This window comes from Falco peregrinus, chromosome 1, assembly GCF_023634155.1.
Source record: "Falco peregrinus isolate bFalPer1 chromosome 1, bFalPer1.pri, whole genome shotgun sequence".
Taxonomy (NCBI): domain Eukaryota; kingdom Metazoa; phylum Chordata; class Aves; order Falconiformes; family Falconidae; genus Falco; species Falco peregrinus.
Genome location: NC_073721.1, coordinates 8,900,769 through 8,927,666, shown reverse-complemented (window position 1 = coordinate 8,927,666; position 26,898 = coordinate 8,900,769). Strand labels below are relative to the sequence as shown.

Here is a 26,898-nt window from a genome sequence, read left to right as displayed (position 1 = left end):
GCGCTCGCCCCCGCGCCATGCCAGCCGCCACAGCGGCCCCGGCGGGCAGGGGGCCCGCTCCGCCGCCCCCGCCTCACCGCGGCTGCGGGCAGCGCTGCGCGGCCGCCATGGCCCCGCCTGGGCCGGCGGCACTTGTTGGAGCGGCCCCGGCGCCACCTGTGAAGCGCGTCGCCCCCCCCGCCCCTCTCCTCACACACTCCTCCCCTCGCCGCCCTGCGGAGCCATCGCTCGCCGCCTCAGCGGCCCCACCGGCGCGACCGCGGGGCGGAGGAGCGCGGCGGCGCCGCGCGGTGCTGCCCATGGCGGGCCGGGAGCCCGCCTGAACCCGCGCTCTCCTCCCCTCGCGGCCGGCAGCCGGCTGCCCCGCGCGGGGGCCGCGGCCCGGGGCCGGCGCGTCCCCCGGCGGCGCGCAGGGAGGGGCGGGGGCCGGCGGCGTCGCTGCGCGTGTGGGAGCAGCCGCCCGAGCGGCAGCGCGGGCCCCGGCGGGAGCGCCTGAAGGATGGGCGAGGAGGCGGCGGCAGCGCCCGCACAGATGGGCCAGCGGAGGATGAATTAGGAGCCACAGGAGGCGGCTGCCGGCACCGAGGGGGGAAGAGGAGAGGAAGGGGCTGGACTTGGAAGAGGAGGAGGAGGAGGAGGAGGAGGGTGCGCGGGGGGGGGGGGGGGGGGGGGGCTGAGTGTCGCTAATAACAAGTTAAAGACTAATAACAATAATAACAGAGCACCTCGGGGAAGATCCGCGGCGGAGGCGGAGGTCCCCGCCAGGCAGAGGCTCGCAGCGCTGGGGGGCTTGGAGAGACGCTCCGAGGCATCAGTTTGTGGTGGTGGTGGCGGCTGATTTTTGTGGGGGTGGGCGGGGTGGGGGCCGTGTATGCGGGAGAAGGAAGGGGTGGGAATCTGAGGAGGAGACTACCTTTTTATTATTATTTTTAATTTTTTTTTTTTTACGTATACGTATTATTTTCACCGTACAAGGAGGACGCTCGGAATTCACCGGCCTGCCGGCTCCCGAGAGGGACCGGGGGATTGTGCGGTCGCTTATCTTCACTCTCAATTTTTTTTTTTTAATTGCGTTCTTTTTTTTTTTTTTGTTTGTTTGTTTTGATTTGGGTTTTCCCCCCCCCCCTCTTTATTTTTATCCTTCCCCCCCCCCCCCCGCTGAGCGGCGGCGGCAGCAGCAATATGGCTGGTGATGGGTTTTTCGGGGGGCGCTGGCGGCGGGAGGAGCTCTCGGCAGCCCCTGCGCGCCCGGCTCGCCGTTAGCTATGGCAAATGGCAGCGGCGGCGGCGGCGGCTCCTACCCGGGCGGCAGCGGCGGCGGCGGCGGCATTAGAATGAGTAACAATATCAACGCCAACAATCTCAACACAGACTCGTCCTCCTCCCCCGTCAATGTGCCCAAGATGGATGCGCTCATCATCCCGGTGACCATGGAGGTGCCCTGCGATAGCCGCGGACAGCGTATGTGGTGGGCTTTCCTCGCCTCATCCATGGTCACTTTCTTTGGGGGACTGTTTATCATCCTGCTGTGGAGGACCCTCAAGTACCTGTGGACTGTCTGCTGCCACTGCGGGGTCAAAAACAAGGTAACACCCCCACCCCTTCCTCTCCCGGTGCTGGTGATGGCTTGGTTCGGTGGTGGTGGTGAGGAGGAGGAGGATGAGGAGCTCAGCCTCGCAGACCAGGACACCTGGGCGAGGTGGCACTGGAGATGCCGTAGGGCTCTTGGTTGGATGGCAGCGTGCTGGCTGCTGGTGTGGTAGAGTCGCCACAGGCTGGTGGGAGCCGCAACGTGGGGAGTGTGGCTTGGGTGCAGCCCTGAGTTGTGCCCCCCAGTCCCCCCTCTCCCTCCCACGCCACGCAGGGACATGCTGGTTTTCATCTGGTGGCACCGAAGTTACACCTTGGTGTCAGCTCGCCCTCCCGGCGAGGCAGACGCAGGCACGGTGGGACGGTGTGGTTCAGAAGTTGGTGTGCACCCCCAGGACCGCATGCGATGGTGGGGTGGGGGTGTGTGTCTGCTGGGCTAAACTATCCCCTAGACTGAGAAACTTGGGCAAAATCGAAAAGGTAAACTTCTCCCTCAAGTGAATCTTTTAAGAGCAGCTTCCTCTCCCTGAGAATCTTTGACGCTTCCACTTGATAGATTAAATGTAGATACCTGGAAGTATTTAGTGCATTTGTAAGTAACATGGTAGATCAGTATTCTTTTAACCTAAACGCAAAATCTTTGAGGCAGCCTCTCTGCCCCTGTGATTTTTGCATATCAGAAAGCTGGGAGAGAGCACAGCGTGTGAAGTAAGGTCGGCTCCTGCTTTGGAGGGTCTCTTTTCAGACCGAAGTTAAGAACTCGCTCAGGTCCAGACTTTCATTTTTGCTTAAGACAAATGGGCTAGAAAGCGTTAAGGTTCTGTATTTGTGAAAGTGGATTTTGACAGACCCCAAAATAGACCAGCAGCTGGAGTTTCTCCCCTTCCCTTTTCACATTTTTTGGATTACAAATGGAATAATATCTGCTTCAGTTATTCCTGGCACACAGACACCCACAAAAACACACACACCTTTTAATATATGGTTGCTAGGTTGCTGGCTTGCTTTGACGTACAGTGAGCTGTCTTCCCCTTTCTTCTGTCCCCTCCCCCCCTAAATACACTTGATACAGCGCATAACCCAGCCGCACCGAGGATCGAACGCTTCGGGGAAACCAGAAGCGAAGTCAAGAGTGTGAGAAGTTACCGTGCTTGTTTGTTTGTGTGTGTGGGTTTAGCGAGGCAGGCGACCCGTTCGGGCTGCCTAAAGGAGCCTCCACAGTCCGGCTGGAAGTAGAACAGTTGCAGTGAACCTGGCCTATCTACGGAAGAAGTGATTTCTAGAGATAAGGGGTAAATAAAAGCTTTGAAGTCAGCCCTAAGCTTTGGGAAACCTACCAGGCAGCATCACTTCTCTATAGGCATTTTTATTGCGTTCAAAAGCAAACTTGAACTTTTCCTAGAGAGGTGGTAGCCAGATATGATGACAAGAGTTCAAACCGGTATGTGGTGATAAGCGTGTCTTGTAAAATGTCATTGCCTTCAACGGTAGACAGCGATTTTCAAGAATGGGTGGGTAGCTAGGGCTTACCTGCAGTTCCTGCTGTGTGCGTTCAGCGTTTTCCTCTCCATGTGATGAGACAAATCTGCAAGGGCTGTCGGGGATACTGGTGAAAAAGGAAATCCTACAGGTTATCCCCTTCATTCATTCCTTGTGAGAATGAAAAGTTAGAGGCTTGCACATAAGACTTCTTGCACATAGTGTCTTGGTGGGTATTGCTGGTCTGATAGTCTGTTGTTGGGACATACTCGGTTAAGGCACATAATTCATTTCTTAACCGGTACAGAAAGGCATATCCAAATTTTTTTAAGACCTCTTAGGCTAAACATATCGGTTCACTAAATAACAGGTGTATCATCAAGGGGTTCCAGCACTTCCCGTCCAAACGATTTGACATACTGCAGCAGTGCCAGGTTGTAAAATCAGAGCTTATTTCATGTGTGAGACCTGAAGTAGCTGTGTCCGTGAATATTATTCCCGGGGGCGGGAGGATAAAGGGCTCTGCAGGTAGGGGGAGATATGTGTCTCTCTTTAGATTGTGTTTGTTCCACTTCTAAGGGTTTTCAAGCCTCTGGTGAAGAACTTTCAAGGGCTGATCCTGCATTTCTTATGTCCTAAAATAGGGGAATTGGAGGGAATTCTTTGTGTGTAAGGAGTAACTAATTACTGCAATACACTTTTCTAGTCTTTAGGGTAAGAAGGCTAAATGAAGCAACAACTGGAAATGTCTTAAGCTTTGCTGTTACCAAACATGTGCTTTGTGCTGCATGGTAACGTGGGAGAGGCTGCCAAGGATGCAGGTGAAAAAGGTGAATGCACATATATGCTAGCAAAAGCAATTTGGCAAGAGGTAGCCAAACTTCTGAAGAAGTTTTTTGCATGTTAGGACCTCTCCTTCCCTGTGCTGCCTCTTTTGCTGCTCCACAGGTTGTGGGAGAGTTGGGTTGTCCAACATCGTCTCACTCTCTGCGCAAAGGGTGGTCCCAGGGAGTGAGTTCAAATCTTTCTCACGTCTTCTTTCTGTCACTTCCTGCTGAATAACTCACATATATGTGAATAATTCACAGAGTTACTGTGCTAACACCTGTATCCATGTATGTTATTGCTAATAACTGCAAAAAGTTCTGGGTTGTTTTTTTTTCCCCTGCTATATTCTAAGCACAGTGTATTCCTCAGATTTGTCAGTGATTGTCAGCTTGATTTTGGGATGTAGCGGTTTGCAATGGCTACATAGGGTTTGGAATGTTTTTTGGTGTGTCCCCTCATCCCCTATCCCCACTTCCCGCTCCCCCCCCCATCAAATTTAAAGTTGGAATTTAAAAACATGATAGAAACAGTTTAACACTTTGTGGTATGAAGTTTCACTTCTTTTGTTTTTTCTTTTTTTCTTGGAGATAAGGTCAAGATACCATAAGTCAAGACTATGAAAACTTCTGGTAACAGATTGATAAATGTTGCCCCTTAAAATTCCATATCCAATTTATGTCATCGCATATGAATAGATCATTAATATTAATCACGTACTAAAAATGATTGCTGAAGTCTTAGGATTTTTATGCTCCATGCTTGCTTTGTGAGATGACATTTTGTTAAATCTGCCAAAAGGAAAAATGTAAATCTTGACCTGTTTTGTCAGTGTTTCACATAATGTGAGGGTCATTAACACTGAAGCCTTTGTATTCCTTTATTTACTAAGGTGTATAATTTTAGATGTAATTCTTGCAAAATTAGCTACAGTCACATTGCAGAGACTTAACAAATGCTGTTTTTCTTGTCAGTGTTTCCACCTGCTTTTTTAGGAATGCTTAGACATTGTTAAAGAACTGGTCTTCTCTTCGCTTTTCCTTTGTCGCTTGACCAACTCATTCCTGTTTGTGTATGAAAAGTAGAATGTGAGACTGAAGTTCAGTGGGCTGGGCTCTGACACCCTTAGTTGCTCTTGTTTCTCGTAATAACAGAAAAATTAAATAAATATGAATGGTGAAGTACACAGTACAGAGTGGCTAAATGCGTGTTAGACAATCTCTCGTCCTTTTGATGGTGTGGGCCTGCTACTGTATTTTCTATGCTCCTGAAGGGCTTTTTCTACTGACATTATCAGATACTATGTTTTGCCTTGGGACAAACTCAAACATGAAGCAGGAGCGGTGGAACAACAGCACACCAGTTTGGGGCACAGCCGGCTCCTGAGGCTGCCCAGTGCACCATGACGTGAGATTTGAACCCTTTCGAAGGACGGCGTACCAGACCCTGTGTCGCTGCTCCTTGGTTCCCTGGGGGGTGGTACCCCTTATGTACCTTGTGCCTTCAAGGCTGTAGCAGGTGGAATGGATCTTTATCTCTGTGCTCCTGTTGGAATGATTTCAGTGTTCTGGAGAGCTTTTCCTCCCCACAACCCAGGACTCACGTACATATAAAGTGAAATCACGTTATGATTAGAGGTAGCAGTTGCTTGCCTGAAATTACAAGCCATAATAGTCTTCCTTGATATTGGTCTACATATTCGGGAAGTTTAATAAATCTTACAGTGCTAGATTTGGTCAGTAGAAACAAAACAACATTCTTGCTGGTTCTGAATAGGAAAATTCTGTTTTTACTGGAAGTGAAATATTTGCAGAAGCCTTCTTTGAAAAGTTAAGATTTTTCACCTGGACCTCTAAGGCTTGGGAGAATTTCTAAGTGGAAAATTTTGTTTTCCCTAAAAGAAGAAGCATTTCTCCCAAGCCAGCTCTCATAAATTTAGTTTTTTGATTTCCTAGCAATATCTGCATAAACGTCCGCTCCAAATGAAACTAAAGAAACAAACTCACCACAGGGCACTGTATATTGAGAAAAGTATGAGAGTACGTTAAAAAGCACCTGTGGACACATAACGCAGGACATCGCTCCATTTAAATCTGTATGTGGAAACCTCACCTTGACTCTCTCGAAGATGTACCGAGCAGAAGCGTATGAACAACTGGAAGGCTCAAGGGATTAGCAGAGGACCGTAATGCATTTAGCTCGTTAGTCACATGCGCAGCCTGGCTCAAGGCACTGAATCGTTCCCATCTCTTGGCTATCAGGTGGCCTGTGTGTAATTACGCCATGAGCGTCCTGCCGGACAGGTTGCCAATGGAGAGATGGACATGGTGGAGAGGTCAAGGACTGAAAGAAAAGGTACTGGCAGCTTTTTGCAGGCAGTGTTTCTCCAAGTGATACAAGGCACCGGTGTGGAGAGGCGTGTGCGGCTGTTTTCCATGCTGTGAAAAGGAAAGATGCTTTTGGCTCTCTGGAGCTCATAATGGATTTCACGTTTTACAGACACACACTAAAATTGTTTATGCGTGCAGAAAAGAAAATGTATGGACAAGGATTTAAGCTGTAAACCAAACAATTTCAACCAACAGGTTATTTTGATGCAGTATTGTACTTATTTTCGAGGCTTTGCAACGCATATATTTAAGGAGAAAAGCTGCACTTTGAAAGAATTTGCAGCTCTCGCACGTCTGCAAATCTGTAAATGCTGGTTGGAAACCATTAGATTTCACAATTTTTTTCAGTTACAGCTCAATAGAAGAAATGCCTGTAATGGGGAACAAAATGCTTTCAAATAGCAATGGTCTATGTACGCAGTTTTGATGTGGTGCGATTTCTGAATGCAAAATGAGGGCAGTTTATAGCCCCAGAGACAGAAACACTGAAAATTTGGAGAGTGCAAGTCCTAAGTATAATCTCTGCAAGGACAGGATCTAATGATTATAATTAAAAAAGCAACGGTGGCCTGTGTCTGCCCTGTACTGTTGCAAGAAAGTGGATTGTGAATCTGAGTCATTGAGTGTCCTTCCTGGGACAAATGCTCAGGAGAAGCAGTAATCCCTAGTCAGCAGGCAAAGCACAGGGCGATGGTCAGGGTTCCTTCAGAAGCCAGCTCCGCTGTTCTGTGGAATCCAGCTCAGATTGGCCAAAGCTCATGTGAATTTCCAGGGTTGGTCGGTAATAATTCCTCGGCAAGATCAGGCTGTAGTTCAGCAGCAGGGAGGCATTCCATAGCGTGAGGTTGTTGGGCAGCGGTTCCAGACAACCTGGTGAGACATAAACATCACTCTAGGCAAAATTAAGGATGGGCTGTCCTTCTGGTTCGGTTATACATACCTAGTAACATGGCATTGAATTACGTGTTTTAAGGTATGAAAATTATCAAATATCAGAAGTCTGAGAAGGACATAGTCAACACAGCTTGTGGAGGTTTTCGAAGGGGAAGATTGCTGAAATGTTATGTGTGGGTGTTAATGGTTAAAAAATACTTTCTCCCCCACATATCATTTCAGTGACAAAAGGGAAGGGACTATGCTTTATTAACTATCATAAGATGCTGTGTTTCTATAGTGAGTTCATGTGCTGCTGCACAGCTGAAGGCTTAGAATCACCAAAGATCTTAGGTTGGAAGGGACCCATAAGGACCGTGGAGTCCAGCTCCCTGCTCCTCGCAGGAGCACCAGACCAGACTGGCATTTACACCAACTTTACGCAGGGCTAGATGCACAGATTCTGGATTAGACCTCATGGTCTGTAAGTGTGAGCACTTTGTCTGCGGCACAGAGGTCACCTTGGGTGATGACGGGAGGGGGAAATGCAGTGGGATTTCGTTAGCGCTTTTAGCGATAGCATAGCTGGGTGAGTAAATGAGAAAGATCCATGTCTTCCATGCCTGTCAGAGATGTATCGGCCAGGGAGGGCCCATTTTGAATCCTGATGGTATTTATAGCCTGAGAATACATCGGGTTTGCATCTTTGAGAGGAACACTTTATTCCCATATATAGTATGCATGGTTCTGTTTAAATGAATGTGCTGCCACTGAAATGTGTTGACTTCAGTTTGCTTTGAGATGATGTATTGCATGTATTTGTCTGTTTGAGAGTTAAAGGAACGAGGAGCGTTATCCAAAGCCTGTTGAAATAGAGGGAGGCAGTCCTAACAATTTCAATGGTTTTGGACTCAGGCCTGGATGTTCACAGTGTTCTAGATGAATCTGATTTATTTTTTAAAACGATTCTTGTGTTAACATTTTAAGCTTTTAAAAGCCTTTTTCTTTTATTGTAGGGAGGTGTATTTACTTGGCTTGTGGCCATTATGTCTGGGATTTCAACGTTAGAAACATAATATTTAAAAATCACATGAGTTGTGTTTCTATTCCAGCCAAGACTTACACCTTCTGCCAGGCCCCCCTTGGAAATCAGGATCTGAGTGCTCGAACCGCTGGTAATATCCTATCGCGACATCTCTCCTGCAAGCTGGCGCGCAATGGTAAATGTTGGCCCTTTTTTTAGAACAGCAGTAAGGGTGCATTCAGCGGAGCTGGCAAAGGTCCTTTGGCCCACGGATCGCCCGCAGCACGGGGGCACACGTGCGGCCATGCCCTGAGTCCTGGACACCCCCTTTGCATGGCCTTAGCTTCGCTACCTCATTAAAGTAGCGAACTGCTACCGTTTAGTGGAGAAAAAAAACCCAGATCTCATCACCAGGCCAGAAGAGTGTTGAAAAGTACGGTAACATCACCAACAACAGTAGTGTAACACGGCAGCCTGGCTGGAATTTGGGTGGCTTGGCACCCTGTTAGGTGCAGGTCTACCATGTTGCGTTTTTGTCGCTCTTTCTATACTGAGGAATAAATTCATAATATGGTTTTGTTCCCCTTTGTCCAGGCAAACGCTGACTAAATATTTGGCATTTTCTTTCTTGTTATATGTCATTCAGTTTTCATGTTACCTTTTACATTTTGATGTAACGCTGTAGCTCTTTTTTGTTAAAAGGTGACTCGCTTTAAATTTGCTATTATGAATGAGATTCACTCTAGCACTACTGGTGTTGGATTAATTTTCTATTTTAAGTACAGGGGAAACGTTATCACAGATATGTCTTTTTTTTAAAAAAAAAAAACCACCACAACCTATTTGCAAATGGTGACCTTAATATTACAAAAATAAAGTGAAATATATTAGAGTGATTCTTTGTTTAAGCATCTTGTAATTTTTTCTAGCATGAACTCTGTTAAAACTCTGTTGTGATTACACACGGGTATCCTGCTCCACAAATTGCTTGAAACAGGTCACTGGCTTCTTTGACGTATAATGGTCACAGCTGGTGTGGAGCACTTCGGATGCTTTCGGATGCAGTGAATCCTTTGGCTACAAGGGATTTGACATCACTTTTTTGGAAGTGGGGTTGCTGAATGACAGGCAGATGTTGTGTGATGTTTTACATTTTCTAGGTTCTTGTACTATAAATATTGTTTCATAAAGAAGCTGATAAATTGTACTCGGCTTTTAAGGACTGAAGGGAAAACACCCCTCCTTTTTCCTTTTCCTTTAAGTCACAAGAACAGCCTAATTAGGAGACAATATTGCAGGGTCTATCTATGTGCACTGCAAACGTTTTTCCCCACGAGGGAATTTTTTTAATGCTTTGATACTTCTCATAACTTGATTTTGTTATGTGGGAAGTTTTTTTCAGCTTTTTGTGTTAGTTTTCATCCATTCCCAATGCATTTATATCCAAAGGCTTCCGATTCCTTCAGCATCAGAGGCAGTGGACTGCTGGTTTTATGTTGGCATGATTTTCATATCGCTCAGGCTCTCAGCGATACTGCAGACTTGTTTCCTTGTGTCCTTTATGGCAACATTATTTTCCCGTTCTCTGCAGGATAAGGTTATAGTCACCATTTGTTATGTTGTGCTTTTTTAGAGAGACGTGGATTTTCTGCTTAAGGAAGGATGTCTTCGATTGAGAGATGGTCTGATTTTTGGTTTAAAGCCACACAAAATTTTTACCTGACTAAATGCTGGGTTTCCTCCTCTGCCTCTGCATTAGATGTGTAAGTTACAGAGTGGGCTTTTCATCAGGCAGAAGAGCAGAATTTGTATTACAGATCCATTGTTCCTAAAAGAAAACAACACTAAAAACCTCACAGTTTGGATATCTGCAAAAACAATTTTAGTTGCTTTGCTGGGATATGTCTTTAGGATATAATAAATTTTTAGTTTACTGAAAGTGGAAAATGCTTGTCCAAGGTGTGGAGCTTTGACTCTGCCTGTGTGATTTAAGTGATAACATTTTAATGTCAACTTAAATGATATGTACTGTAGGAGAACATCGGTATCATTTGAGTTGCCAACGGAACAATAAGATGTGATTCCTGGACGGAAAGAAAAAAGAGATTTGATTGTTCTTATTTCCAACTGATGGCATTATTTTTGTTATTAAGATATGCATAATTTTAAAAGAAAATTCACACAACAATTGTTTAGGTTACTTTGTGGAGCTTAACGTCAACACTTGCAGAAACCAGCCATTTTAGATGCCCAAATTTAAATTTAAGAGCTGATGAGGAGTTTGATTTCAGAGTCAGTGATCATTTCAGAGGGTTTCAGAAAGAGGTATTGTTCTTGAAAACTTATTTCCTTATTTAGATGTTTGTCGATGAACATGACAGCTATAATCCAAGTACCTTTTTTAATTTTTTTTTTTCCTAATGTTGACCTTACACATCATGTCCTGGACTGGAGTAGGATTTAGCTAATCCCCTGGCTTCTCCTCTCTGTATATATAAACATAGGAGAAGATACTTCAGTGTTTGTAAAGTTCCACACTGTTTTAAAGCTCTTTAAAGCAGCATCATCTCTTGCATTAATACCTAATACTCTGAATTTTAATTTTCTTTTACCTAAGGGGTTGATACACACCCTCTAATAAAAAATATTTACTTCAAGCTGATTGCTCTTAGAAATAACTTTAATAAAAAATAAGTTAGAAAAATAAGTTTTTCATGCTCCCATACTGAAATTGTGGGGGTAATCAGAACATGTTATCATTTCTCTGGCTGCAGTTGCTTTAATAAAGCTGTATACAAACTTCTGTCTTTATTGACTGTCCATGTGATTATTTGTGGGTTTGGGTTTGTGTTCTTTAAAGCGAGAAGTGCTAATGGCTTAAAGCAGATAGATCTTAATCTTGCTGCTATGCCAGCTGTGTACAAAAGTAAAGCGTGTCCTTACAATTGATTACAGAAACTATATTTAGAAACTTTCTGTCTCATTAGAGAGTGGTGGAGTGAGAGAATGTAAGAGGTGGAAAATAATTCAACCTCTAGGATGAAATGTTTGCTTATGGTTTTAAACAACAAAGTGAACCCAGGATTTCATAGGCTTGTCTGTTTGCTTCTTCTACACAAAGAAATAGAATATTCAGGTTTGAAACATCTGATGTTTCTGCCCGCAGCCGCTCAAGGGTGCTGCAGCAAAAGACTCCAGTTCTGCATGGGGTGCAGTGAGAGAGTAAACCCACCGAGCTACCCGTGGCTGCAGGCCCTCAGTGACCATCAGCCAGGGTATTGCTGAGTCTCCTTACGAGGTGGGTCACATCACACAGCGAGTTGGTACAAGGGGTGTGGGTGGATGTGTTGGAGCGGGATGGGGTGGGGTGGGGTGATATGGTGTGATAGCATAGGGTAGGGTACAATGGTGGGTAGTATCTCCAGTCATTCAGCACTTGCCTGGGCTCTTGAGGTGGTAGGGGAATGCCAGCTGGGTGCAGAGCACACCTGATAGCGTGGTTACTTTGTGAAGGTGCCTGTCCCGCATTGCCTGGTGTGTACATCCACCTTGTGACTTCGTATGGAGCGCAGGCGATGTAAACCTTACCTGATCTGACCTAATGCCTGTTGAAGCTAAGTTACATCGCTTACCGCTTTTTTAAAAACCCCAAATTTAGTCCATCAGAGCACATTAAGTGGTTTTGGGCAGCAGTATTTTTTATGTAGTTCTCTAAGACCGGTCCTACCGTCCTGAGGTGGTGGTTTGGCAGTGCTAATAAATCCAAAGTGTAAAGCCTGGGAGGAGGCTTGCTGTGAGGAGCCTGAGCCGTGCTGGGGACGGGCTGTGGCTGGCGGGCAGTAGTACCTCCAGATCCGAAACCATTTTAGGCATTTTTACTGAGCAGAAAAGATTTCACACGTTAGATTTTGGAAAGTTTTGAAAGTGAGGTGGTTCCATCATTAGCATGCCAATTAGTAGTTTCATGATGTTCTTTGGCGAATACAGTTTTGTTCAATGTTTTTGCTGGATGACAAAAGTGTTTTTGCAAGTGAACTCCAGCTTTTCCAGCGTGGCTCAGCGGGTTCCCTTCAGGTGTAACTGGGTAGGGAGATGAGCTCGAGGAGCACACTTGATCTACTGCACCTGTGAGTGGGCATGCAAGTCCCCCCAGGTGGGCTGGGTTAGCCTTGACGGTATAAATGCTAGAGTACAGAGCAGGTGCAGCTCTTAAGGTCTCTTATTGCATCTCACACCTTGTCGAGTTAGCTGTGTTTGTAGGGAAAAGCTCAGATGAGCTTTTTGGTAAGCATCTGAGCTTTGTTTTCCTTTCTTTTTTGAGTAGGTTTTTTTTGTTTTTGTTTTTTTGTTTTGTTTTGTTTTTTTTAGCCAGTGTACAATGCATGTACAGCTTCTGCTAATTGCTCTTCCAGGGAGCTCTTTCTTTTATTAAGCCATAACTCTGCAGTGTTAAACTTGTGCTGGTGGGCTTTCTGTTGGTGCCGTGGCCCCAGCAGGCTGCTCTGGGCGAGCGGCTACCTCGGATGGGATGGTGAACCAGCAAGCCAGCAAATATCACATGGTAAGACTGTGACTTTGGATGATCTCTTACTGCTTTAAAACATTACGGGTGTTGGGCTGTGCCAGAGCTATTGATTAGTTTCAGTATAACTATGCCAAAATTGTCTTTTGGTTTTTAATTGATGTTCTGAGGATTTTGGCAAGTGTGTGAAGTCTGTGTGGGCAAAGGTGTTGTTACTTACTCTGACTGAGGGGGAAGAAAATGGGTTTGGGAAGGGTTGTTTAAAGCAGTTGTTGCCTGTTTGATGTAGTCTGAGACAAGAAGTGGTGGAGCTTGGTGCCCAGACTGTTTTCAGGGTGTTTTTCCTATCACTGGGAACTTGAGCTCTAGAGCTTTTATTATTTTACTTATTCAATAATATATATATTTTATTTTCAAAACGCTTATCAGAAGTGGAGGGAAGAGTAATGATAACTTCAAGTAAAGGTAAAAGTTCTAGAAAAGCTTCTGGCAATATAAACAGACTTCTGAAGGTTGTCTCGTGTATTTATATTCTCTCAGCTCAGTAAAATACCTTTATGAGCAAGAAGCAGAGGAACCATTTTAAATGGAGGCTCTTTTTGCAACTATTGCTCAGATCGAGTTGTCTCTTCCTTGGGACAAATAGTTTTGGTCCTGGGAATGGATTGTTTTCAGCAGCGAATGTAAGACTGTAGTTTCTGTTAGTTTGAAAAATACTTTTTGGATTTTAAATAGCACCTAGAAGTAGGCTGGTGTGTAAATCCTGCGGGGGAAAAAACACAATGTCTGTGACTTTTTTTTTTTTTAAAAAAATTGATGACCCTAATAGTTATAGGTAAATGAGAATTCCATCAGCACTCTGAGCATAGTAACAGCTTAACCTCTGAAGAAATTATGCGTCTTAAGACCATAGTGGTGTTTTGGCCATTAGTATCAGTGAAAGTAAAGGGTTCTTCATTTCTGTAATTAATGTTGGTTCCTGGATGTCTGCCTTCACAGGGTCAGCTTATTTTGGATTATTTGGGCTCATTTCTAATAATTTAAAAGAATATAATATTAAACTAAAATTTTAGATCATTCTCTTCTTCAATAATAATAAAAAAAGATTTTAAATTAAAACACTAGCTTAATTCAGTGCAGATCCTGTTGAAAATGCTGCATTGATGTAAAGCATTAAAAAAGCCAAACCAACAACATTAGATTCTTCAGAATTTATTTATAAGTTGTTTCTATTTGTCTTCTGGCCTCAGGCTTCTGATTAGGTTACGTAGTTTGGAGCTGATGCTCTTTAAGTGTGTCACCGGACTTCTGAAGGTGAAAACCTGAGGCTCTGGTGTACTTGTGACACACTTGGAGCTAAAACTTTGTGTTAATACCGGGACAGCTGCAGCATATCCATTATGGAGATGGGCTTTGGAGGGGGGGGGGGGGGGGGGCAGCTCTCGTCGTAGGCCGGTTTGTATTTTGTATTGGTATGCTTGAAGTGAAATTCATTCTTGTACTGTGTGTCGACACTTCTGCACCACTTAAGTCCCTTTTAGAGGGCTGAAAGGCTTGTGGTTCTCAGAGGGTTTTCTGCAAGTGGGAAAATTCATCACTAGGGCTCTAGGGTATGGTTTAAAGCTTTTCCCTCTGTGCAGGGAGTGTTGTGTGTTCGAAATTGGGCTTAGCAACTTAAAAGGTCTATCTGAACTATTTTTATTATTGTAGTATTTGGAGGACACATGGTTCTGCAGGCTTAGTTATGCCTGATCCTATTACCAGCTTTGACCAAGGGGTGATCCTCTGCCTCGTGCATCTTGAGATCTGAAAGCGGATAACTGGGAGAAAGCCGGGGGAGCGGGAGGGTTGTGCAAGGACTGGTTTGCCCCAGTCCATATAAAGCAGCCTGGTGATTGAGACGGGCATACAATTTCGTCCATGTACATCCACTCCTCCTGTTTGCTAGATTTGTGAAAGGAACACAGTTTGCAAGTTGTTAGAGCGGTTACTATTTTCAAGGGGTTATGGGTGGTTAAAACATGCTGTGCAATCCTAAGTTTCCTTCTTGAAGATTTATTTTTTACGTAAGCAGAGAATAAAAGTGTAGAGGAATGAAGGCAGTGGGTTGGTTAACACTGATAATATGCATCTGTGGCTTTGCCCCGAAGGCGGTGGGTTGATGGCCATGGATGATGTGCAGCTGTAGCTCGTTCCCACTAAGTGGTTAAGTAACACTGAGGAGGAGCAGTATGGTCTGGCCTCTGGAGGAAGGAGAAACAGCATGGACAGTAGAATCTGACCGACTGTAAAAGCCTTGTTGCAGTTTGCTGGCTTGCTTGTGCTGTGACAATTGGTGCCCCGTGTGAGGAAAACTGATTTAGACTCAAACTACAACATAAAAGGAATTTAAAAAAAGAATCATCTTGGCTGATAGAAAATCTTAGCTGTAGTGTGTTGAGGAATTGGTGAGAATAGAAAAATCACATGGTGGAGGTAATGAAGACTGATGGCAAGAAGAAGGACATCTTACCTTGTTCAGTATGCAGTGTATGGTACTCACTCTATCTATACATAGGCACTTTGAATATGCGTGCTCCATTGCCATTAAAAAATCCCCAGCCCAAAAGTTTTTGAGTACTCGCGTCCACACTGGATTTAAAGAATAACGTTACTTTTAGAATCTAGGAAGGTTCCCAGTTAAACATACGCTTGTTGGTTGTACTATTTTTAGCTTCTTTGAACAACACGTGTTTTCCCCAGATATTTGTGTATGTTGTATTCTGTTCTTAAAAGGCAAATCTCTCTGTGTCTGGGTTCTTTTTCTGTATCCAAGAAAGGAAAGAACCAGGGTTCTTGACAGTGCTTTACTACTTTGAAATCCTAGGAGGTGGGGTAAATTAATTAAGTCTAAACAGGACCCATCTGGTGGTGCCAGCAATGCCGGGAGAGAACAGGTGAAAGAATCAGAGCCAGGACAAACATACAGTGGGGGGCAGGACATGCACTTTGTGTCACATTGCAAGCAGAAGACTAGTCTTGGTATGAAGCTATTGACTTTTTGTTGTTTTTAAGGCAAAGGGTTAATGTCATACTTTGAAATGCTTGTTTCTGTTGCATTGCAAAAAAGCTAAGGATTTTTTCAGGAATAAGGTGGCGAATGTGTTTAATCGGTCTCACAAACAACATACCATTTCCATTTATTTTCAAGCTACAAGAGTTGACATTGTTTGAAAGAAAATGAAACAAAGTCACTATTTCAGAAAAACAGTATTCCTGTTTAAAATTTGGAAAGCTGTTATCCAAACAAAAAAAAAATCATGGAAGTTATGCTGACGATTCAGTTTTGTCCTCAAATTTATGTTTGTGTAAGAACAACACAAAATCTCTATGCGGATGTTTTTGTTGCCAAGATTACCTTGTTCTTTTAAGTTCTCTGCAATACTTTGAAGGTAGTCATTGCATCGCTGGGAATAGGAATGTAAAAATGACTGTAAAAATTGAATTGTATTGCCTGATTTGGGAGGCATGCAAAAAGTAAACGGTATGAACGCTGGGCAGTGAACTAGATGAGAAAAGAAACAGCAATGAAGAGATGGAAGGATGGCGTCTGTTTGCAGTGCGGGGCTGGTAGTGTGGCAGGGCTCCGTGGCGCACGTTCCCTTGTTGTGGGGGGATCGCTGTGCCACTGCCTGCCTGACGGAGGGGAGCTTTGGGGAAGCGTCTGCATTTTGTGAGGGCAAGTGCCTGGGCTTTTTGGCATGACTTTAAAAGAAGTGGAGAAAGTAGGCCATAGAGATGTTGGTGAATTTAGGAGCTTAGTCGCTAGATCTTTATCCAGCTTAAAAAAACAAGAAAACAAAAAGAAAAAATCAATCTCATTACCTGCCTTTAAGTCAAATTCCATCCTTGTCTATCATTTTCTTTTCAGCATCCTCTATGCTTTTATTTCTTAAGTGTCACCAAAAGCCCAGCTAACCACGACAAGAATATTTCACGTCAAGTTTGGAAGGAGCTTGTCTCCTTTGTCTTGAATTTCCAGCTCTGAAGTGAAAGAATTTAGGTGGTTTGTAAGATTATATAAGTGTTTGTTGGTTGTTTTTTTTTTTTTTTTTCTTAGTGGAGAGGATTGAATTCCATTTTTGATAAATAAGTTTCAGAAAAATACAGTTCTGCCAAAATAGGGATGGTTACAAAACTGTCAGTTTATCTGGGTTTGACTGGGGGAAGGGGAAAAGACGATACTGAAACTCTTTCCCTTGTTTTCTTTTTTTGACAAGAAATAAATATATGACCTTTTAGTCTTATGTTTTTATTTCCTATTGTAAAGTCAAAACCGAAGCTGGTTAATAGCTTGATTCACATTCTTCTTTCAGGAACCTTATTTTGTCAAGCTTTCATAGTTTTTGGGAGTTCTTTTCATATTGGAAGCTAATATCTTAAAATTTTACGTGATACATCAGTTCTGCTTGCTGCCCAGCTGTATTCTCTGAATGTTTCCATTCCTAGGGTATGGCTACGTAAATATGTATGTGTAAAATACATGGTTCTCAATGGATCTGTATAAATGTGACCAAACTTTTTATGAAGTTGCACCAAAGTTAGATGTTGTTACAATGTTTTTCTGGAATAGGTGTGTTATGCTCATTTTAATGTCCGTAACAGATTGTGGAAAGCACGCAAGAATAGGCAATTAAATGTTTCTCACTTTTAGAAATATGATAAACTCTGCTACCCTCCTCAAACCAATTGATTAGATGATAATAAGGAAGGATTTAGCAGCTAAATGACTATAAAAGCTGTGGTCAGACATTTCATGTGCTGCGTTGGCTTTTAATAAATCTGTTTTCATATAATTGTAGATTTAAGAATTTCATGTGGTTTATTTGTTGAAGTAGTTATTACAGCAGAGGCACACAAGTACGTAAGAGGCGTGCTTACAGAGTGCTGAGCCCTTGGGAAATCTTAATACAGCTTTTCAAGACAGGAATGAAAGGAAGAAGTGGGAAGATGAGAGCAATGTATATCGCAAAAGTAGCTGGTCTGCGAGAAGACAATGAAAAGAAAATGTTGAATATACATAATTTTTTAAAGTGCTTGGTGCGTTCACGCTTTCCTAGGCCATTCCTGTGCTGTTCTTTTCTATCGGGGGCCCATTAGTGTGTTACAGAATTCGCTTAACTCTTCAGTGCAGTGGTTTTGGACTTAGCTTTTTATTGCTCTTTCCTTTTGTTTGACCTGAAGCCTGTGCTCTCAACACAGAATGAGGTATATATGGCAATAAACTACATAGATGATCATTGCATGCCTGGAAATTACTTTTTTCCTTTTTTTTTTTTTCTGCTCCCCAGAGGTGAACGTTAGAATGTGGAGACCACTTGCTATATTGGGTGTAATACATAGTTCCTGGTTAGTAGCAGAATTTTGGCACGACTGATTACCAGAGGTCAGAGAAGGATTGATGCTTTTGCTGTATGTTTACATGAGAAATAGATTGATGATATCCCAGGCTATTCTACTTTGCAAAGAGAAGTCCGAAATAGTTATTTGCAATATATATGGCAGGCTAATGCTTAATGTTACTCAAAACTTTGCTACTCCATGGTGTTGGCCAATTGAGTTGGCAAATAGTACGTTAAACCACAATATAATGTAGCGGTCTTATTTTGAAGGTATGTGCCTTCAGGTTTCTTTGTACACAGGAAAACTAAATACCTCATTTTCTTCCTCTGTTGCCCTCTTTGTTAGCTTACTTCACAGAGCTTCTTGGTCTGAGCCGAGCTAGACCAGAAATAGATTTAAACCAGGCTGGAACGGTTTGATCAGTGTAGCAGAAATAAGCAGTGCCCTGTGGCTTGAAGGAGCTCTGAAGTCTCGGGCTTCAAAGAGTGCAGAGATGTTTGTAGTATGACTTTAGCAGGAGCTGTGAGTGCTCAGTTTTAGTCAGAAATTACACCTCAACTTTTTAAATTTATCCAGATGGCTTTCTGATTACATTGGTGCTGTACAGTGTGATCCTTTTATCCTGTTTGGAAGAAATTCTGTTACTATAGTACTTAGGAAGTAAACCTTCATTGTGTAGGTACTTAAGCATTATCTGGACACTGAGCTGTATTTTAAAACAGATTTTTATTTTTTTTTCTACTTCATCCTTTCCTGGTAAAAAATTGAGGCTAACCAAATTCCTATAATAATTTTACGCACTGCTACTGGTAGTAGCAGCAAAGAGAGAAAAAAGGCTAAAAAGCTAATGCTTTCTCTCTCAGTGCAGTTCATGTTAGAAATTGATCTTAGAAGGTACCAACAAATAGATTTTGGTCATTCAAATAAAACAGCAATTTCATTTTTTTAAGACTTCTGCATGTGGTTGCATGGAAGAAAAAGTAGCGTACTGTATTATCACAGGCTACTAATGATACTTCGTAAGTAGGTACTGTATAAGTGCTTCTTGGAAACTGTTGTTTCTGTCAGTCCAGAGTGAAATTTTATGAAATATCCACGGTCAGATACTACTGAAAAACTTAATTTGTGATAGCGTTACCTGGAGTGACTTTTATCCTTGGATACTTTTTTGAGATTTAAATCCACAGAGCCTAGTGCGCTCTCCGTTGGGATCTTTGCATGTGGCACTTACACAAATGTAACTGGTGAATGTGCAGCCAGAAACATTTGGAGGATGTGATTAGTGCAGATTTAGTATTATTTGGTTTTATCTTGCTTTTATTCTTCATCTAAATTACAGTACTGTGATAACGGTGCATTAAGAGCTGCCATATAAAAAGCTGCGCTGCATTGCTTTTGTTTGCTGCTTTCTGGCAGTGTTATTTTCCTGTTTTAGTGGGTGAATTCTTCTTTCTTTTTGTCAGAGTCATTTTCCAATGGAATACTTATCTTAAAATCCGCACTATTTATGCAGCCAAGCATCAGTTCGGTTACCCACCCTTTTCCTCTCCTCACCCTGTACTCTTTTTCCTTTTGCAAAGAGGAGCTGTTCTGTGGCTTTGTACAAATACCGTCCTCTAGTGTCTTGTCTCTGGACGATTTTGAATGAGGATCACGCAGAGATGGTGCATTCTCTAAGTAATACATTATAATGTGCTAATTAGAGCAAGCGTGCATTTGGGTCCAAGTCTTTCTGGTATTCCTCTACTGGTGTCAGGATCCTGGGGGAAATGATAAGTTCTAGATAACATGTGCATCATATAGGAATTGCAGCAAAGTGGTATCTACCTGCAGGACTGTAGGGTGCACTTAGGGAGATCCATCTGGCTTTGGGTGCGTCTTCCTTGGCAGCCTGTGTGTTACTTTGTCTAAAGAGTTGTAGCGCTTCTAATTTTTTAATTTCTTCAGGTATTACTCAATAGGGGTTCTCCTGACACTTTGGTATGAAGTCATATTATAATTACAGACTTATTTTTAAGTCCCGTTATTGCAACAATAGCTTCCCTCACAGTTCTGGAGTTGAAGCCCAGGTGTGTGCAGGTTTCGGTGGAGGGGTCCTTCAGAGGTGCTCAATGTTGAGCTGGCTGGCTGAGGGGCTGGCCTGGGAATTGGGGGTAGTAGAGGCTGATAGAGGTGTCTTCCTCATTCCTGAAGAGAAATAATTCTTCTGAACCTACAGACTGTTATCTCATTCATTCCCTGCCCACCTCCCCCCCCCCCCCCCCCCCCCCGCCCAAAACAAAACCCAAAAACAAACCAGGAAGGTTTCTTAGCCAAATCAAATCTGAACTTGTACTTAAGTCATTTTTATCTGATTAGGACTGAAGCACTTGTTCCATAATGTTCTGGGAACTCGCGGTTCGTATTTGAAGCCGCTGTCAGTTGAGGTTCTTAAATCAGTATGAAATTCTTAACTGCATAATTTATTACTGCTAGGGATACAAATGGGTCAGTGCCAAAGCCTGAAATCCAAATACAGGGATTTAGAATCCAGTCCAAGAATTCAATGTAAACTCAGCAAATCCTTGGCCAGAGCTGGCAGCTTTCCAGCACTCCAGGTCCAAAGCCATTCATTGTCATCGGTGACATTCCAGCATTTGAAAGTGTTAGCTGTTTAGTTATTTAAGTATTGAAAGTCCCCTGATAACAGCTTTAAGGAGGTTAATGAGTTCAAAAACTCAAGAATGCCAGGGATTTGTCATCCCCTGAGTAGGCTGCTTCCAAAGATGAAATCTTCTCCCCATTGTAAAGAGAATCTCCAGCTAAGAGAAATTTTCCACAGAAATGAATAATTAAAGAAGGGGGAAAAAACCCACAAAAAAACAAACCCAAAGGAAATTACAGAGTACTACATATGCCTTACAGGGACTGGCATTTTATAGTACCAGCAATACTGTAACTCAGGATTTTATTTTTAGCTACATACAGATTCCAGAAGGTAATGGAGGATTATATGATGCTATTTTTTTTTTTAATATTTCTTATGGAGCTCTGACAATTTCCTGTTTGTCTTCATTTTCCATTAAAGAACATTCTTACTGAAACAAGAAAACATGTCGCATAAGTTTAGGAGGGATGTCTTAAAATTTGAGTAGCTATATTTTTATTCCTTTTTTTAGGTTGAGAGAGTCTCTGCTAAGAAAGTAGACCCATACATGTATAATTAGTTGTTCTAGGATCACTATAAAATATAGATATAAAACATCAGCATGTAATGCAACAGCAGTTCCTAAAATTTCAGTGTTACATAGGAATAGGAAGTTAGAGCTGGGCAACAATAGAGCTCAGGAAAAATGTGTATGGGTGTGAAAAACATCAGTCATCAGTTAAGTGGAGCGTAGCAGCTGTGTAAGAGCACATGGAAGCTCTCCAGGAAAGAAAGAGGAGCAAGGAGTATAATACTTCACATGAATTTGGCTTCAGGTACTTAAAGGTGTTTACACAAAATGTAACTTGGCAAGAAGCTCAGAATTAAAATAATCTCAAACATAAATGCATCTGCGTGATTACTGAGAATTTTGAAGGAACCTAGAAAATAAGCCAGTGCTGTATTTTGATGGAGAGTTGAGCTTTGGAGTAAAGAGATGAGAAATGTCAGAGTGCAGAAGAGCCCACAAAACATTTTTCGCTTCTTCACCCCTGTATCTGTTTCTCATTCTCTCGTACCCCATAACCTCTGCCCCTTCAGCTTCTAGGGAGGCCCCCTTGTTGATGTTACACGTTGGATCATGTTTCTTCTTTACTCTTCCTGCGTCTGCTCCTCTGAACGTGCATTGCATAGCTTTGCTCAAGAGGAGAGAGGACAATGGGAAAGGGAGATCCAGGGGTTAGCTTTAGCAGTGGGTGTGAAGGTCACCCAGGCGAAGAATGTGCCTACCCGACGTCCCAGAAAACAGAGGGATGCACCAGTTGTGTTGGAAGGTAGAGGATGCTCTGAGCCTTGGAAAGGGAAAGCAGAGTACTGAACGGGCAGGAGGGACGGCCTGGCGATACTCTTGGCGAAACCCAACCATATCAGAAATAATATTAGTCACAGGCCTGACTTATGGGAACACAAACCACAATATGGGGAGGAATTCAGCAGCTCTTGTTCTAGCTGCCGGTGCGAGGAAGAGATGGAAACTTCGATAGGAAAGGGGTGAAGAACAGCAGCCGTGAACCTTCATAGAGTGGAGTGTTTTCATCAAAAGAGTTTGTCCTAAAAGATGAGGAACAGAGAGGGGGGAAAAAACCCAAACTAGCAGGTACCACATCATTCAGGATGATCGATTGCAGTAAAGAGGGTGGGAGGCTTGGGCAGACTGTAGGAAGCTTGTTGAAAAAAGAACTCTTTTATTTATTTATTATTTTTACATTTGCTTGGTCAGTGTCCAGGGCCCTCTTTTTATCCAGTGTAAATAGAAAAAGATTGTGGTAAGTCACTATTGGTCTCGGTTTGTCATCCAAACACTTCTTTCACTGACTTTAGTGGGAATTTTGCATTCTATCTGAAGTCAAGATATTTGTCCCTGGTGTTAGGAAAACAGTTCCTTAAATAGATTGCCATTTCTGTTTTTGTAGAGCATTTGAAGGCCAGTGGACTGCTGTGAAAGTTCAACTCTTTAAGACAGGCCAGGAATACTAAAGGAAACAAATATTAGATGTAGTAAAATGAGGATAATTCAAGTCTGCCACAGGAACCAGAAGTTTACTCTGTAAAAATGGAAGCTGAAATCATGCAATCGCTGCTTGTCTCATGGAAATGCAGCTTTTTAAATGATACTTTTATATCCTTTGAAAGGGCAGCAGGACAAGGAGGGTAGTTTTTTAGTTTGCTTTTGATGAAAGTGCTTCCTAAATACAAATGACCTATGTAAATTCCAAGATCAAAGCGTGAAGAAAATTGCTTGGTTTTATTCAAGCTTTAGGAAAGAATATAAGAACATATTGTATCAGAGAAGGAGAGAAACCTATATGATGCCACAGCATGTTGATACTCATACTTGCAGCTATCTCGACTTTACTAGAGGATTGGGGTTTTAGTAGGAGCAGGTGAGCTTGGCTTAGCTGTGATCCCACACTGAAATACAAGCATTACAGTATCTTTTTTTTCCTCTGTTAATCATAAATGTCAATGCCTTACTTTTACTTTGAAGTAAGGTAATTGGGAAGTCTGGTATGCCTTTTGATTCAAATATCACATTTTCTGGCAAGTTGGAGAGCTGCGTAACTTAGACTTTTTCCATGTGTGATTGCCATCTATTTCTGTCAATCTACCATCAATATTGCTTAGACAAAATAAGCACAGAGCGTGTGAAAATCGAGCCTTGACCCTTGCTTAGGCACAGGCTTTAAGTCTTTAAAGCATTGTGATCTAAGAGATGAATGATAGAAGATGTATTTAAAAAAAAAAAAAAAAAAAAAGAAATTCTGGTGCCATGGAAAAATCTTAAGTGAAGAAGAGTGGGGGTTACAAAACCTGCCTTGCGGAGTCTTACCATATGGAAATTCTTGGGTCACAGTGTGGAGGCAGATGCTGCAGCTGTAAAGGATGTAAAATACATGGATGAGATTTACACCTTAATAGTCTTGAGCACTGCTTGTGAGCGAATCACAGATGGCAGAAGCGCTCCCAAGTCCATTTAAGGCTCCGAGCCTGGAAATTAAAGCTTTAACTGTAGATCTGCAAGTGTCCTGAGCCTCTAGAAATCGGGCTATCGAGCACATCTATGTACCCAAAACAGCTGACTAACTTCCGTTTCCCATAGTAGTATTTACGGTGTGGTGGCATCTGCTGTTCTCTGGAGACCAAAAGATAAACCCCTGGTGCCTCTGGCATCTGTAGCCCCACATAACAAAGTCGTTGCATACAGGGAAGAACATGAAAATGTGTGTTCCACAGAGATCTTTTGCAGCACTGTGTGCCTTCATGGATGAACACTGTGACAGCTTGTAGCACTGGTTTTAGCGGGACAGTAAATGGTGTATTACTATTGCATTTGTTATTAATATGTGAGATATTAGCTTTTAAATTTAGTTGTTATCTCTAAGTAATAGCTCACTTAATTTGTCGTGCAAAACCCATACAAGCTCTGAGGCAGAGTTAAGTTGTGGCTCTCGGTGTAACTCTTTCTTTACGTACTGAGAAACTCCAGATAGGTTTCTCAGCATCCCATGAGGCTGAGATGATAGCAACTTCAGTTCCCCGTTGCACTTAAGTGGGGGAAAAATGCAGTCTTAATTAGAGGAGATGGGTAGTGCCAGGTAGCGGAATATGATCAAACTGAGAACTTGTCTTGAGACATTTGGCCATTTTCCACCCCCCTTTTTCTGACCTAATGAGAGGACAAGGGGTTCATTTAAAAGAGTGAAGCTCTGAGACCACATGCAGTTGTATTGAGAAAACAAGAAATCTGAGGTCTGAGTGCCAGGGCCGGTCTTTAGTTTGTTCAAAACACAACTACCTCAAATAGGAGTCTGGTTCAAGATGGTAAAACCCATTTTGACCGCAGTCTGCTAGTGACCAGCATTCATCGTTGCAGGAAATTTTCGCTCCTGCAGAAGCAGCTTAAGAATAAAAAGCCTAAAAGTTCAGGTAGGGGTGTTTGTTGGTGTTCACCCCCCTCTGTGAATGCAGAGCGCTGGGCAGCGGGTTCTGCTGCAGCCGTGTCCAGCTTGGGGAGTTGTCCTGTATTGCTGCCCGTGTGACAGCTGGCGCTGCTGAAATGAAGTGTGCAGTCTGCTGGCGTGATCCCACGTGGTCCGGATTGGGTGAAAGGAAAACAGCTTGGACCCATCCCTGGGAAAGAGCGGTCTCAATGGTGAAGACTTCCAGGATGTAGGTGCAGCTGTGATGCAGGAGGCTTATTCTGCACAAGGATGTTTGGTAATCTAAGCCCTACTCAAACAAGTTTCATCTGTTTGGGACCACGTTTGGTGATCCGAGATAAGCATGGTTTGTATGGGTTGCTGACCATATTTTGAATTCTTTCTGGTTTTGAAATGGTATTCAAAAGGTTCTGACACTATCGTTGCCATTGTGATTGTTTTGACTCCTCCTACTTTTAGAAAACTAGTAAAAAAAACCCCAGCTTTCTCAGAGAGTCTACTTTGAGGGAGGTGTCTTTGAAATTCCGAACCAAGTTCTAAAAGATAGGTTAAAGACTGCTATTTCACTCTGGTAAACCTGGCTATGAAGGATAGTTTCTTTCTGGCTTTCAAGGGACATAGAAGTTTAGTTTTTCACAAACAAGACTGAAAAAACCAAACCAAAAACCCCCTCAAACTCATCCCTCAAAACTCCCCTCCAAAACAAACAACCAGGGTCTGTGGAGTTTTGTGTCATCTTGGCATTGTTCAGTATTCCCTTCTGGGGTTTTAATAGCATCTTAATTGGGCTTTTAGCCAGTTTTGTGTAGTGATGCCAAAACAGCACAGAGTAACTGCTCAGAGATAATATAAATACCTTTAAGCAGCAAAGGTATTTATTTCATGCAACGTTGGGGAGCTAGCCAGTTCCCACCGGACAAACTAGCTCCGAACTTTTCAATGAAAAGTTAGGTAATTTATACAGTTTTCATGAGAGATGACAACATCTTTACATACATATTTATTTGGTTTTGACACCTAATCATTCTGTTCATAATAGGTGGGATCTAGGTGGAGTAAACCTTTCAACTTTCTTTGTTCAACGATTTCCTGACTCATGGTCTTACCTCTTTCAGGTGCCCACCTTATCTTTTCTCATTATTCAGAGTACATTGCTTTACTTTAACAGTCGGTGGTACCTTCCTTTAACATTGTCGGTGGAACCTTTTCTCATTATTCAGAGTACATTCCTTTTTCAACACAGAGCATCACCTAGAGCACTGTAGGGAACTCATCCTGACTAATCTTTTTAAGACTTTGCTCTGTTTCAGTAAGAGGGTAGTTTGTGACAGATAATGTCTAGTAAGCGAATGGTGGTGTTCATTCCTGTCACTTAACACCTTGTGATCTGAGAAACCCAGGCCTGTGACTTCCCTGCAGGAACAGAGAGGGATGTTCCTTGGCTCTGGACGATGTGCACGTTCTGTACGCATTGTCACTCACTACAGGGATGAAGCACAATCTGTGAACATTGAGAGGGGACATGAAGAACTGCCTTGTTTGTAATTGCTGTTTTGATATGATGATATAAAGTGTTCTAAGTTCATGTCAGTGCCTGTGTGAAACGCTCGCAGCCAGCTGATGTGACTCTCTGCTTCCGGATCTTCTAGGTGTTACAGTGCTGTACGGATACTTGTCTGCGAAGTTTTGCTTCTTAAGTGCGAATTGTTTAGACGAGACTGAAAACTTTCCAGCGCTGCTTGGTGGATTTTGTTGGCTGTATTTTTCAAGTCTTTAAAGCTGCCTCTCTCAGAGTGTTGTGAATTAGCCTTTGGAAGGTCTGTCCAGCATTGGGAAGTGGCTGGCAAAGTGCATGTTTCTAAAGTTTTCTTGCCAAGGCTTAATTTAAATAAATACCCCTTTTTCTCATTTGTCTAAATGTTCTGCACCTGTACAGTGCCATGATGAAGAGGTGGTTTGTCTTTGAACATTAGCAAAGCTGCTGCAGTGCATCATGACTGCCTAATTGACTGGTGCACACCCATCCTTATGTCTCTTTTTTCATTTAAGGTGAAAGGCCTTTCACTTAGGTGTTCTATATATTGTTTAGTATTACTGAGGTGAACTGAATGTGACTCTTAGGGAGGGGTTTTAGAGAAATTAAGAGTACACCAAGTGAAGTACAACCGATGAGCAGATTTAAGGAT

At 42.9% G+C, this 26,898-nt stretch overlaps 1 protein-coding gene across 25 annotated transcripts in view; it reads left to right on the top strand.

Annotated features, from left to right (window-relative positions):
• The first annotated feature begins 238 nt into the window (after positions 1–238).
• The window catches only part of KCNMA1 (potassium calcium-activated channel subfamily M alpha 1), a 505,717-nt gene continuing 479,057 nt past the window's right edge, over positions 239–26,898 (top strand). For 10 of the 25 annotated variants that reach the window (XM_055802216.1, XM_027795469.2, XM_055802235.1 and 7 more), the window contains exon 1: positions 886–1,586. In XM_055802216.1, the coding sequence (XP_055658191.1) occupies positions 1,266–1,586 (321 nt within the window). In that variant the 5' untranslated portion in view covers positions 886–1,265. Of the gene's footprint in view, positions 646–673; positions 825–872; positions 1,587–26,898 lie in introns of those variants that run through there. The other 15 variants (XM_005243550.4, XM_005243549.2, XM_027795475.2 and 12 more) reach the window with 6 other exon arrangements.